Source organism: Oncorhynchus kisutch, linkage group LG5 (genome assembly GCF_002021735.2).
Source record: "Oncorhynchus kisutch isolate 150728-3 linkage group LG5, Okis_V2, whole genome shotgun sequence".
NCBI lineage: Eukaryota > Metazoa > Chordata > Actinopteri > Salmoniformes > Salmonidae > Oncorhynchus > Oncorhynchus kisutch.
In genome coordinates this window covers 32,693,619-32,708,449 of record NC_034178.2, presented here as the reverse complement: position 1 = coordinate 32,708,449, position 14,831 = coordinate 32,693,619, and the positions used below count along the sequence as shown (strand labels likewise).

The 14,831-nt window shown below is 42.0% G+C and overlaps 1 protein-coding gene across 1 annotated transcript in view; it reads right to left on the bottom strand.

The window, feature by feature from the left end:
* The window catches only part of cntn3b (contactin 3b), a 66,136-nt gene that overhangs the window by 19,356 nt on the left and 31,949 nt on the right, over positions 1–14,831 (bottom strand). Inside the window, exons 5-9 of the mRNA XM_020482140.2 lie at positions 12,518–12,616; positions 10,196–10,399; positions 9,595–9,697; positions 609–793; positions 153–289 (exon numbers count right to left, since the gene is read on the bottom strand). Of these exons, the coding sequence (XP_020337729.1) occupies positions 153–289; positions 609–793; positions 9,595–9,697; positions 10,196–10,399; positions 12,518–12,616 (728 nt within the window). The remainder of the gene's footprint in view (positions 1–152; positions 290–608; positions 794–9,594; positions 9,698–10,195; positions 10,400–12,517; positions 12,617–14,831) is intronic.

Genomic DNA, 14,831 nt, shown 5'->3' with positions numbered 1-14,831 from the left:
CTGAACCACGGCACATTATGGTGGAGATGTTGATGTGATGTGCCTGTGGGACAGGTCCCTCAGATCGGATCCATCACAGTGCTGTGAAGGGGGGGGGGGGGGTGAACAATCTGCATGCTCAGAGCTGGTGGTTGCCAGGGCTCCATACAAACCTCTGCCATTAGGTTGTCTCCATTCTTCAGCCAGCTGTAGGAGGGCTTGGGCTTCCCGTTAGCCTTACACTCCCAGAACAGATTCTCCTCAATGGACAGGGCCCCGTCGATCATTGTCTGGAGCCAATGGGGCTTCGCTATGAAAAGAGGGAATATGCAAATGCCAGGGACATGGATTCAAAAGACATAATGATGATAAAAAGGACAACTGAGTCAAGACTGAAAATGAATTGTTATCACGGACCACTGAAATAATATAAGCATTGAATGACTATTCCATCATTTCACACAATTACTATGCTAATCTCAATGAGCATTCCAAACAGCCAGGTTTTCTGTCAGACGTCCAAGGCCACAGCCAGTATTCCGACTGGAAGCCTCCATAAAAAAAATGGGGATATCTATTACAACAGCACGTTGACTCATAAGTCTCTGGATTTGAAAGGGATCACTTACCATGGAAGGAGATACGACCTCGTGCAGCGTTTTTGCCTCTGCTATTTTCTGCCACACACTCATACGTCCCAGTGTCTTCCTGCTGGAAATTTTGAATTTCAAGGACTGCGTTGGAGTTCTTCATCTTCACCTTACTGGGAAACGGGACGCCACTGGTTCTCCTCCAACTTATTTCTGGGACTGGGCTGCAATATTAGGAATGAAAAAAAAGCCCTAATGACGACGACTGTCTGAGGTGGAAAAAATGTGATTAACTGTACAGAAGCTTCTACTGTGTAATGGAATTCAATTATTCTCTAAGGATGAGGCTGCCAAAACCTTTACAATTACTGTAACCATACAAATCTGTCTCTCATCCATTTTTCACTGTCTCAAATTTCTACGGCTTTGCATTCCTGGGAGAGGTATGAAAGGACATTTGATTTTCACATCCTTACGATGTGATATTGCTTTCTGTAGCCCCTTGGGAATCTGTGATATTTGTTTGTTTATCCCCATTAGCTTTTGCAGAGGCAGTAGCTATTCTTCCTGGGGTACAAAAAATCCCACAAAACATGACAGGTAACAAAGTACTGATAAACTGACAGACAAGAGCAGTCACACACATTTTTAAAAACAATGATATGCAAACAATTCAAAAATACCATACTAAAAAAGACAAATACCACAAAAATGTGTGTTAGATCGTGTCTGTGTGTGCGTGTGTTTGTGTCACCTGACAGTCCCCGCCGTTCCATGAGATGTTGTTTAATATATTTTTTAAAGGTAATTTTTCTGTTTTCTTCAATAACTGGAGATAGAAGGGAGTTCCACGCGATCATGGCTCTGTATAATACTGTGTGTTGCCGTGGATTTGTTTTGGATCCCGGGTGGCACATCTTGTGGGTGTCTGAGCTGAATGTTATTTGATTATGCAGAAAATCTGGAATTTTCATTACAGTAATACTTCTCATAAAAACGAGAAGAGAAGCAGTTCATCTCTCGTCAACCCTCAACAAGGAAAGACAGGCATACATGTTGTTGATGTTAGTTCTGTGTGTGCAGTTAAGGGAAAGCCCTTTTGCTGCTCAGTTTTGAGCCAGCTGCAGCTTTGCTGGTTCTTTATTTGCTGCACTTGACCATATTACCGGACATTAATCAAAATGGAACAAGACCAGAGCCTGAACAACTAGTATAGTTGATTTTCTTCACAACAACTGATAATTAACAACTGATTATTAACCATCCAATGTTACACCTAGGAGTTCAGCTTCCTCAACTTGCTCAATGGTCACACCATTTGTACACAACTCCAGTTGAGGTTTAGGTCTTAGAGAACGCTTTGAACCAAATAAAATTGTTTTAGTTTTAGATGTATTTAAGACCAGTTTATTATTAATCACCCATTCTGATACGGACTGTAAATCCTTATTTGGAATTTCAGTGAGCTCACTGGCTTCGTGTGCTGACATGTAGAGTGTGGAATCATCCGCATGCATAGTCATTCTAGCTTTGTGTAAGACCAGTGGCAAATCATTTGTAAAAATAGAAAAGAGTAACAGCCTAAGGCAACTGCCTTGAGGGACTCCGTACTGTACATATCTGATGTTAGAGAGAACTCTCTCTGGGTTCTATTGGATACATAACTCTCCAACCATGTCATGGCAGGTGATGTAAAGCCATAGCAAGTCAGTTTCTTTGATAAAAATGTATAATAAAATCACATCCTGCACTGAAATCCATGTATTTTAAACAATCATCTGTCATTGGAGTCAGTGCAGTACAAGTGCATGCCCTTCTCTACAGTATATGCATGCTGAAAGTCAGTAGCTAAGTTGTTCTCAGAAAAATAGCATTGTATTTGGTCACACAAATGATTTCCATTAGTTTACAAAGAGTAGGCAGCAAACTGATTGGGTGTCTGTTAGAGCTGGCAAGGGTGCTTTACTATTTTTAGGCAGTGGAATGACTTTAGCTTCCTCCCACGGCTATGTACACATACCTCTTTAGGTTTTGGTTAAAGATATAGCAAATAGGGGTGGCAATACAGTCCACTACCATTCTCAATAGTTTCCAATCAAGGTTGTCTATATCTGGTGGCTTATCATTATTGATGGATACCAATAGTTTTTCCAGCTCAACCACACTAAGTTGACCAAATTCAAAACAGCACTCCTTCTCTTTCATTATTAGATATTTGAAACAAAAATATGATAGTTCACTGTTCAATATTTTCATTTCACTTAAGTTTTTCCACTTTACTAGCGAAATAGTAATTGAAATGATTGGCAATATCAAAAGTTGAAAAAAATAAATAAATGACCCATCAACTTTAATGAACGATGGAGATTAATTGGTTTTTCTGCCCATGATATAACTTAAAGTACGCCGAAGTTTTTACCCATTGTGTTTTATGTCATTTATCTTGGTTTGGTAATATAGTGTACAACAATGACTCAATTTAAACTATGTCAACTAATCAGCTGAGCAGCTTGACTTGTTTGCTACCTCTTTTGCATAATTTCTTTGAACCATAATATTTTTCTATTAATCATCAATCCAGAGGGTTCCAACAGCTCTCACAGTCAATTTATTAACAGGTGCATGAATCATGTTACACGTACTTCCAGTGTTGCATCTGGGTTCACTTCCTCATACACATCAGGCCAACAGACATGTTATACATCTTCAACAAAAAGAGTCATGAGAAAACATTTTGTATCATCTCTTGTAAATTACTTTAGGCTCAATCTTTGGCACTTAGGCTTACCTTCTTATTGCCACGATGTTATAGGAACGGATATTGTTTTCGAGCAAAGCTCTGCAGCATGAGTGAAGATCTGATCAATACAAGTGGATGTCACAGATCCAACACTATTGATATGCACTCTAGTTGTTTGAGTGATAACCTGGGTCATATTGCAGGCGTTAGTCACAGTCAGAAAGATTTCTCTTGAGAGGACAGCTAGTTGCTAACCAGTCAATATTCAGGTCAACCAGAAAATAGACCTCTGTTTAACATCACACACATTATCAAGCATTGCACACATATTATCCAAAATACTGACTGTTACGACTTGGTGGCTTATAGCAGCACCCTAAAAGAAGAGGCTTTAGATGAGGCAGGTGAACTTGCAATCACAAAACTTCAACATTTGACTTGAGCTCTCTAAGCTTTATAGGAATATGGCTCTGAATTTACACAGAGTGTACAAAACATTAGGAACTCTTTCCATGACAAGTTTGAGTAGGTGAATCCAGGTGAAAGCTATGATCCCTTATTGATGTCACTTGTTAAATCCACTTCAGTCAGTGTAGATGAAGGGGAGGAGACAGGGTAAAGTAGGACTTTTAAGCCTTGAGACAATTGAGACATGGATTAAGTATGTGTGCCATTCAGAGGGTGAATGGGCAAGACAAAATAATGCCTTTGAGCAGGTTGTGCCAGGCACACCAGTTTGAGTGTGTCAAGAAATGCAACGCTGCTGGGTTTTTCACGCTCAACAGTTTCCTGTGTATATCAAGAATATTCCACCATCTAAAGGACATCCAGCCAACTTGACACAACTGTGGGAAACGTTGGAGTCAACATGGGCCAGCATCCCTGTAGAACGCTTCAGAATTTTAAAACTTCTTTTCCATTGAACATTCCATACAAATAAAATCATTTGAGTTAATTACATGAAGAGTGCCTTGGTCCTCCTTTCTTTTTAATGACCAATTTACCCCTTTTACAAGAGCACCTTCTGCCTACCAAAATCTACTATTACCTTAGCAGCGCTTCCCTTCCTCCTTTTTCTACAAGTTAATCACAGCACTTGTGTAGTGCTTAGAGGAAGCAGCTCCACAGTCATTTTTTCTGTGTTTTGGGGACATTTTACAACTCATACTATGGATTTTACCCAAGAGGCTACAAGATTTTCCTATTCCCATGAAGAGGGTCAAAATATTATTACCACTGCCTCGTTGCTAGATGAGATGACAGCCACAGAGAATACTGGAATGGACTTAAACAAGGCTTACAGAGACTTGCAACATCTTATGGAGAAAGACACCAAACTTGACCTCAATTCTATGAGCATGTCTGACTATTGGAGAAAAGGCCTAATCCCCAGAGGCCTCCGTATTATGAAGTTTCCAGCTAATGGAGCACAAGGTAAGACTGAATTTAGAGATAAATGGGAGGCTATTCTCAACATGTGTTCTTTTGACCTAATGCTACTTCTGATAGAGGAAGCGATAAAGGACATGTAGTCCAAACAGAAGTTGAAGAAGTAAAAAGGAAAATTACAGAACACAGTGACAATTCTAACAAAGCACAATGTGATGAGATTTTGAAAGAAGAAATAGACACATTCACTCTGACATTGAAGCAAGACAAGCTAAGGACATTTAGAAGAGATGCAGTAGACTACAGAGATGGCAAGGTCTTTTCCTGGAGAAAACCAACCCACAAGATCTGTTTATTTCAACTTTATGAGCAGTGGCGATGAGGCTCACCCCAGACACTCAGAGGCCGGCTCCTCCAGGAAGAGTAGCCACACAGGATCCCCAACAAGAGAGGGAGAGGACGCTGAAGAGGTCAACACGGAGGGGGAGGAAGAAATCAAGACTATCCAACCACATGGAGCAGGACCAGAACAAGGCTGTGATCAACACTTCTGGAGAACCCCTTTCTGATGATTGTGTAAGGGTCGTCTAAAGGACTGTCCATTGCCCCCATATAGTCAACAAATGAATTAAATACAAAGATAGACATATTTTGATTCTACAGGAATCTACATCTGAAGGCCTGATATAAGCAAAACAACTCTCCAACTACAGACACCAGTGTTTCAGGTCAGGCAGTTTCTGTGCCCTCAAAAACACATTTGAAGCCCAAGTCCACCTTTTGTCCCATTGTCCAGAATGCCACACTAAATACACTTGCCAAGAAGATGGATTTTGATGTGGAGAATCCGTTTAAGGGTAAAATTGACTCTAACCAAACGCAACATAATCCAAGACAGAGAGGGATGCAGTTGAATCATTGTCCAAAAATGTATGAATTGTGGTTTAAAGAGCAGAGCAAGGTGGCGCTATAGTAGTGTGGAGTAAAGACAAATGTGACAGAAGCCTACCGCCAATTAGACAATGATGAATTCTACCAATCTCTTACCTTGAACCATACAGAGGACCTAAAAACTAAATTGAAAGGGATCCTCACAGAGGCTTAGGAGAATGGCTACGTTTCAGACACTGAGTTCAAATGTATTTTCCATGGCAGTCGGCGTATGGATTATTTTTTATCTTCTTCCAAAAATCCACAAGAATCTTGAAACCCTCTATGCACCATTTCTTGAGTACCCGGCCTGAGACTGAGATGCCTCCCACATAATTCATTGTCTCACTGACTGAATGGACTCTTAATCATAACATCTTTATCTTTCAGGACCGTATTCTTAAACAAGTCAAAGGATGTGCCATGGGAGCTTGCTAGCAGCCTTTCCTATGCTGGTTTGTACTTAGGTAAATGGGGAAATGACTTCATTTTGACCGGATTATACAGTGGGGACGCTATATTGATGATGCTTGCCTGTTCTGGTCTGGCTCAGAAGATGAACGTATTTCCTTCCACCAATACCTTAACAGCATTAACCCTAACATCAAACTAACTATGGGTTACAGCAAGGATAACATACATTTTTTGGGACCTTGACATTAGTAAAAATAACAAAGGTTGTTTGCACACATCAATCTTTAGGAAACCTTCAGATGGGAAAACCATTCTGAGGGCAGACAGCTTTCAAAAAAGGCTAAAAGAGAATATTCCAATTCCAAAGAGTCAGAATTTGCCACCAGGAAAAAGATTACAGTGTCAAATCTGCTGAATTCGATAATCGCTTCTTGAATCGGGGCTACAGCGCTCAGGTCCTGAAAGATGCAGGTATAAGGGACGTGTGACTTGACAGAAATAACTTGTTGCAAGGGGAGTGCCTCCTGATGCATCAGAGAGAGTGTACTTTGTTACAAAATACAGCACTGAAGCAGAGAACAAATCATTCAAAAATAATTGTGGAATCATCCAAAGTGATACGCTACTGTCCTACCCTAAATGACAAATGAGTCCACATCCATCTTCCTGTTGACTCTCAACAAACTTGGCTAGACCACAAACCTATGGGTTCTTTTAAATGCAACCAGTGCAACCATTGCAGAAATATTGCACAGAAAAAATATTTTGTTGACACATCTTGGAGTATCAAGTCAAGCATTTCATTAACTGCAAAACCACTCATGTCACCTACAGATTGGAATGTCCAATAGTGCAAGGTGTTCTACATTGGATGGACAACGAGACACCTTCAAGACCGCTTAGCGGAACACAAGTACGCCATATGGGTAGGCAATGAAGTCTACCCCATGGCAAGGCACTACAAGTCCTTACACTATGGCAACCCTGCCTCCTTACAAGCTATGGGTATTGAACATGTTCCGACCTCAATTAGAAAAGGAGACCATCTTAAACAGCTAAACCAAAGGGAACATTTTTGGATTGACAAACTATAGGCTGCTAAATACCCTGGTTTAAATGAGGATATGGATTTCTCACCTTTCAGTATCTGGGGTGACCACCATTTGCCTCATGAAGCGTGACACATCTCATTCGCATAGAGCTGATCAGGCTGTTGATTGTGGCCTGTGGAATGTTGTACCACTCCTCTTCAATGGCTGTGCTAAGTTGCTGGTTATTGGCGGGAAAGGGAACATGATGTTGTACATGTTGATTCAGAGCATGTCTGGTGAGTATACAGGCCATGGAACAACAGGGACATTTTCAGCTTCCAGGAATTGTGTACAGATCCTTGCGACATGGGGCTGTGCATTATCTTGCTGAAACTTGAGGTGATGGTGGCGGATTAATGGCACGACAGTGGGTATCAGGATCTCGTCATGGTATCTCTGTGCATTCAAATTGCCATCAGCAAACCTCTCGCCCACACGGTGCCACATGGTCTGCGGTTGTGAGGCCGGTTGGACATACTGCCAAATTCTCTAAAACAACGTTGGAGGCGGCTAATGGTAGAGAAATTAACATTCAATTCTCTGGCAACAGCTCATGTGGACATTCCTGCAGGCAGCATGCCAATAGCACGCTCCCTCAAAACTTGAGACGTCTGTGTTATTGTGACGTGACAAAACTGCACATTTTAGAGAGGCCTTTAATTGTCCTCAGCACAAGGTGCACCTGTGTAATGAGCATGCTGTTTAATCAGCTTCTTGATACGCCACACCTGTCAGGTGGATGGATTACCTTGGCAAAGAGTAAATGCTCACTAACAGGGATGTAAACTAACTTGTGCATTTGAGAGAAATACACTTTTTGTGCATATGGAACATTTCTGGGATCTTTAATTTCAGCTCATGAAACCAACACTTTACATGTTGAGTTTATATTTTCAGTATATATAAAACCTTGTTTAGCTAACAGTCAATCAATCAGGCGCTTGTGAGTGTCAGTTGGTGTATGTGTGCCTGTGCATATGTGATGTCGGGCTGAAGCTACTGATCCAGAAGCTTGGCTCTCTAACTCCTCCCAGGCTTTTGGGAGGGTGGACAATGAGCTTATGGTAGCTAATGTAAGCAATGCCCCCACGCTCTCTGGCAGCTTTCATAGCTGGGATAAGTTCTTTCCTCTGGCGAACAGCTTCAGAGAAGTCCTCGTTGAGGAAGATGTTGGTTTCTCTCGAGTTCTTGGCTCTCTCCTGAACAGCCCTCTTGTCATTGAACCTTATGAAATGGACCATTATTGGCCTGGGTAGGTCACCTGGGCTCGTAACAGGTTTTTCAGACGGTAGAAACATAGGCTAACACAGGTACTCCATGCAATTCCAGCCTGCACAGCTCACAGGGCCGATGGAAACAGCAAAAAACTGCAGGGATTTAAACAGCCACAAGCACGGGACTATATGCAGCCCCAGCCACAAGGGCTAACTGCGTCTCGGGCTGTGTTCAAACGTTCAAGGAAACCTGGCTAGTTTGAAAGCTAGGCTAGCTAATTCACCAATCAGCAGCTCTTAAGCCTTTAAGGTTTAGCAGTATCCCGGGACAGATAGTAGCAGTCCCAGCAACTGAGGCTAACTGCGTCGCGGGATCCAAACTAAACAGGTAAACAAAAACTTTCAAACTTTCAAAAACAACAAACCAAATTCTCTACTGTTCCGCTCTCAGCATGAGTCGCGCTCTGTTGACGTCACTGTGTAATGTGAGTTGGTTGCAGGATAAGGTTGTGGTTTGTGATACTTGACTTCAAGACTATAGGTGATATCACTAATATTCCAGCATCCTAAAAACAGCAACCTCATAATTCTCTCTACTACCGCATTGCAAGTGGTACCGGAGTGCCAAGTCTAGGACAAAAATGCTTCTCAACAGTTTTTACCCCCAAGCCATAAGACTCCTGAACAGGTAATCAAATGGCTACCCGGACTATTTGCATTGTGTGCCCCCCCAACCCCTCTTTTTACGCTGCTGCTACTCTCTGTTTATCATATATGCATAGTCACTTTAAATTTGCATTCATGTACATACTACCTCAATTGGGCCAACCAACCAGTGCTCCCGCACATTGGCTAACCGGGCTATCTGCATTGTGCCCCACCCGCCAACCCCTCTTTTACGCTACTGCTACTCTCTGTTCATCATATATGCATAGTCATTTTAACCATATCTACATGTACAGTACATACTACCTCAACCAGCCTGACTAACCGGTATGTAGCCTCGCTACTTTTATAGCCTCGCTACTATATATAGCCTGCCTTTTTACTGTTGTTTTATTTCTTTACTTACCTATTGTTCACCTAATACCTTTTTTTGCACTATTGGTTAGAGCCTGTAAGTAAGCATTTCACTGTCAGGTCTACATTGTATGTATTCGGCGTAAGTGACAAATAAACTTTGATTTGATTTGATTACAATGATATGTCTGACATATGCACAAACTTGCACATTCACTCCAACTTACTTTCCCAGAGCGAAACATTCCAGTTTCACCGTGGATCCCTTCGCAGCTGGAACAGTGTCAGGGAAATGAACTTCTATTTTGGGTTCATATTCACCCATTGCTCCTATGAAAGGGAGACAATACACAAACCAAATTTTGGCATCAATGATTAATGGCACACTCGCTTTACGCCCTGGAAAACAACAATAACATGGGCCCAGAAAAACAAAGGTATTTGTGTGTGGAACAGAAGCGATCACTGAGAGGTTGGTAAGATGGAGAGAAACGGAAAAGGTTTGCAAAAGGTTCAAAGAAGGACACACCTGGGTGAAGGCAGGGATTAATCTCCTTTTCAGACTGAATCTTATATTCAAGCTGCTAGGAGGGCAACAGCTTCACCCTTTGACTTTACCTTTTGAGGGGGTAAGATTACTCTTGCTCTTTGACCACTTATACAATCAGCATTACAGGATATCTGGATAGAATGGTCTATTGTAGACTGCATAGACTGCCAATGTTTTATAAATTGGGGCTTAATCTGGGCATTTTATTTTTAAAGCGGGGCAGTTTTTTGTGGTTGTGCTGTCTGATCAGTGTGTCTGTTTAAAGGATGGGATCTTACCATCATTCCTCAGGACCAGTGGTGTAGGAGAGCTGAGGACTTTCCCCTTAGTGATGCTGTTGTTGACCACACAGGTATAGTTTCCCACATCAGAAGGCTCCACTTTAGCAATGTACAAACTCCCTGTCTCCTGGGAGATGAATCGACGTCTGTCTTGCTGAACAAAGTATGGGTACTCATTGAAGATCCATGCAAATGTCAGCTCTAGAAGGGAGAGGAATATGACAGTGTTAAATACAGTACAGTAGTATCAATATATTACAACACAGTAATGTGTTTGTAGGCATAGGAGTCTACATTGAAGAATTCCCCTTTGAAAATATAATTTAGCATGTATGCTAAATAGCTCACAGTGTTGGTATTGCCCATTGATGAAATACTGTATTAGAAAACAAAAAGAAAAGCACACTGTAAAGCAGATCATGTTGGCATTCCACACAATTTCCTTTTCCTTATTACAGTTTCCTTCCAAGAAGATACCAGGGCAAATATATTAGAACATGTATTGGTGCACAAAAAAAAAGAGTGTCCAAAGGAAAGGGAGCGAAACAAAACGGATTACAGCGCCTCACTGGCACTCTCATGACACATGCCCTGTCCTCTACCCTGAGTAACTGGGGACAGGGCTTTTTTTTCCAGGCTTGACTCATGCATGCCACACTTCTCCTCAGCCAACAGGCCTAGCTAAAGAACACAGAGCGCTGCCACACAGCAATACTGGGTCATCTTGAAAAGAGCCAGTGCACAGATTCATAGGAGCGAGGTACCGTAGCGAAAGCCTATCTACCGTGGCGTGGAGGCGAGAGCGCGTACGGAACTACAAAGGTGTGTATGCAGCGTACTGTCGCTCATCTCCTGTCCCCCTGGGAAGAGAACGCCTCGCAAACCTTGGCTCCTGGGATCACATCTTTGCAGTCGGTTCACTGAAGCCGAAACCAATTCATTCTGACGAAGCAAAGCAAGACCGGGGATCCCTGACTCTGAGCTATGTGGCCGTAATGAACAGTGATAGCATTCGTCAAGAAAATACAAATCAAGAGGAAAATGAAAATATAGTGCAACAACCTCTTTTCTTATTGAACACAATGGCTATTTATGTAACAAGCACAACGCTACAAACATGCAATAGCTATGACACAAAAATAAACATAATTGAGCCCTGGAGAATAAACACATATTTATGATGGCTCAGAGCCCTAATGCAGTCACTTTAGCTAGCAACAATATTTATTTTGTGGCCATGTCGATGTAACGTGAGATATAATGTGTCATTTGAGAGAGCCTCTATTCCAGCAGTTGAAGCCGCTGAGGCAGAGTAAAAACCTGCAGAGATGTCTTACAGTCAGTGGATAGTGATGGGTCCAACGAGTTCCATGTTTGTGTGTGGCATATTCATGCTTCACAGTGCAATGAGCACAGTGCCACACCTACTTGGTCTTATTCACTTGTTCAAACAAACAAAAAAATACTGTTATGGTGACAACAACATGCCTGGCAGAAGCTCATTTCTGAGTGAGAGGCTGTCGCATTGTGTTTCACACTGGCTACCCCAGGCCATTATCGCCTCCTCCAGCTGTACAAGACTGTATACACACACCTACTGTAGGCACACTTTAGGCCAATACATTAGAGAAGAACCAGCCACTCTACAATGTCATGTTAAAAGTGAGTGGTCCTGCAACAGGGTCAGCCTGTATGTAGGCAAAGTCCGTTATTCAATACTAAGCTAACTGGAATTGAGTAGTGTCGCGATCACTTCAAATAGCCTTCTCGCATGTGCCGAGTCACTTCCTCTGTACAAGTTGAAAACAGTATGGAAGATAAATAAGATATTCCAGAAAGTGATTCTGTTTGTTTTCCCTCTATAGGGTGTAGAGTAAATTAGTTTACAAAATCCCTTTGAATTCTGCATTCCATTTAAGTTAGGATAAGTTACTATTGATTATCTAATACAGGTTTTATTAAAAGCACTTTACTCAGACCGTATTGCCTAATGATCAGGTTAAGACTCCAATTTGAGGAATATTTTTTCAATTGCCACCAGATTTGGCACTAATTGTAAGAAAGTTCAGAATGAAAAAGAAGGCCAGCTAAGCATATCTTTAGTCTGCAAACATCTGTGTGAATTAAGTTCATCTGAGGCTGCTAGCAAGAGCTCTAACAAATAATGTTTTATGAAAAAACTGATTAGGTTAGGAATGTGAGCGCACCAAATAGCGCCTGTATATTCACTCATATACCGCATCAAAGATTTTAATTGGATACAGAGGAGAGGCATCTTCAGGTATTCATCAATATCTCTAATATGGAATAAAAACCTACCTCCAGAATGCATGGGTGGTCCACATAACAAAACAACTCCTTGGCCCTCTCGGACACTGACAGCACTCCGTGTCGTTTGGGTCTTGAAGTTATCTAGGTCTTATCAACACAAAAATCAAGGGTAAGCTTTAGTGTTATTACAGAAGACAGAACGGATAAATATAAAGCACAAACCTTAATATTACTCTATGTCTAAATACAGCTGATAACTCAATCCGTATCAGCTAATGTGTTTCCCAGTTTGTATCAGTTATCTTGGTTTCTTTAAAGCGCTAAAATCCATGTACTGTAGGAAAACCATTTACAGGTACAGTAATGGATTGCTTTAGAACACCCCCAATGCTATCCAATACTTAGAAAGGCAACTGTAACATTAAATATTACTGATGGACTTATGGTATGTGATGGATACCTCACAACACACAGTCGTTGTGATAGCAGCAGGAGATTAAATTGCAAAGGGATAAAAAGAGGGGAGGAAGTTGGAGGGACTGCACAAACACGGAGCACATGACGAATAACAGGAATCAGTGCCAAGAGCAATAACCAACATCATTATTAAATGCAGTGTAATCTCGCCCTTAAAAGCACTAGCTTCCCTGTCGATACTCTGGGAGCAATTCATCCCTGCAAATGAAAGAGGAAAAGCTGCCTGACTGAGCTTGTACCTGGGCTGATGAAATGTTACTCTAGTTTAGTGAGTGATGGGTGAACTACTGTACCCCTGTCCCTACTGACTCTGCACCCTCGGGTTGGGCAGCCCTACAGTCGGGCCCCGAACACAAACAAAATAAAGTCAATGGGACCGATAAAAGGAATTGGGAAAAGAGGAGGATTACAGAGGGGGGTGGGAGAGTGAATGGAAGATTAATGAGCCAGTCTCTGATGACTGTGGTGAAATCCAACACAGCCAAGGCATAGCAGGATTCTGTCCAGGCCACACAGTGAGACGCCATCTTCTAATAGAGCCATAGAGAACTTCAACTCGCAGACATGGTGCCGAATCTAAAGCGCTGGAGGAGTTAGGCTAGGCTATCTAGACGAGGGAAAGGTGGTGCAGGCTGGTTGGAAAGCATAACCAAAACAGCAGCTGATCATTATGATAATATTCCTTACCTCCTAAGAGGTAGGAATCAGTTCTCTACTCCTCTCTCCCTCACACAGAAATGCTCCGTGTAAGGAGAGACAGTAGGGACTGCTGTCAGTAGGGACTGCTGCACTCTATAAGCTGGCTCTGCCTTGTCTATATCAGAACGACGGCTTTCTGTGTAATATGTCTCCTCTACACAGACTCCAACTCTGAGAGGCAATAAGAATGTGTCAGGAGGGAAGCCAGGAAAAACATATAAAGGTATCCTATCTAACACCATGCAAGCTCTTCATTCTATTTTTACCACAAAGGAATAGCAACTCAAGTCACAAGTACAGAGGGAATGTCATTTTAAATGCATTTCATTCTCTCTCCCTGGTGTGTATTATACCAGTGTTTGTACATTTGTATAACAGTTGCGTTACAGTTGTTCAGAAATTCAATGTAAATTTGGATGAAGTTGATGGCCGTAACACATCGCAAAAATATATATAATTGAATTGACAGTTGAATTGTGTAGACAGGAAATGGGTGCGGTAAGCCATCCCTGTCTATGGAAGAGTCTTTATTACGAAGAAAATCTAGCCGTGTATGCAGCAATCCCCATCTATCTCCAAGACCTCCCCTGAGCATTCAAATAGACAATAAATGTCAAGCAGTTCCCTCCTCACCCAGGCCCCACAAGTGAGATTCATTATCCAGCCCATAAGGGTAATGGCAGTCCATCTCTTAAGAGGAAGGAAATGCTCTCTATCCCTGGGACGTGATCAATGATCAGTGAGAGGTGTCTCTCTACACTGTCTATTGGTCTGCTCTCTATGTGGTAGAGACCCACACCAAAGCTTCATATTCACCAGTGGAGGCTGTTGGGGGGAGGACGGCTCAAAATAATGGCTGGAACGGAGATTATGGAATGGCATCAAACCGTGTATTTGATGTATTTGATACCATTCTACCTATTCCGCTCCAGCCATTACTACAAGCCCGTCCTCCCCAATTAAGGTGCCACCAACCTCCTGTGATATTCAGATCTCCCTCTCTAGAATACCAGACTGGCTGTTCAACCAAGTCTGATCTATCTGCAACGGCAAACAATTCCACAGTAAAACATGATTGTGTCTGGTTTGCAAAGTTTAAGCTTTATTGGAGTAGGTTTCCTTTCAAGTCCAGATCACAGAGGCTTGCATAGATTGGCAAAGTATCAGTCAGTACCGAGGTTGCAAA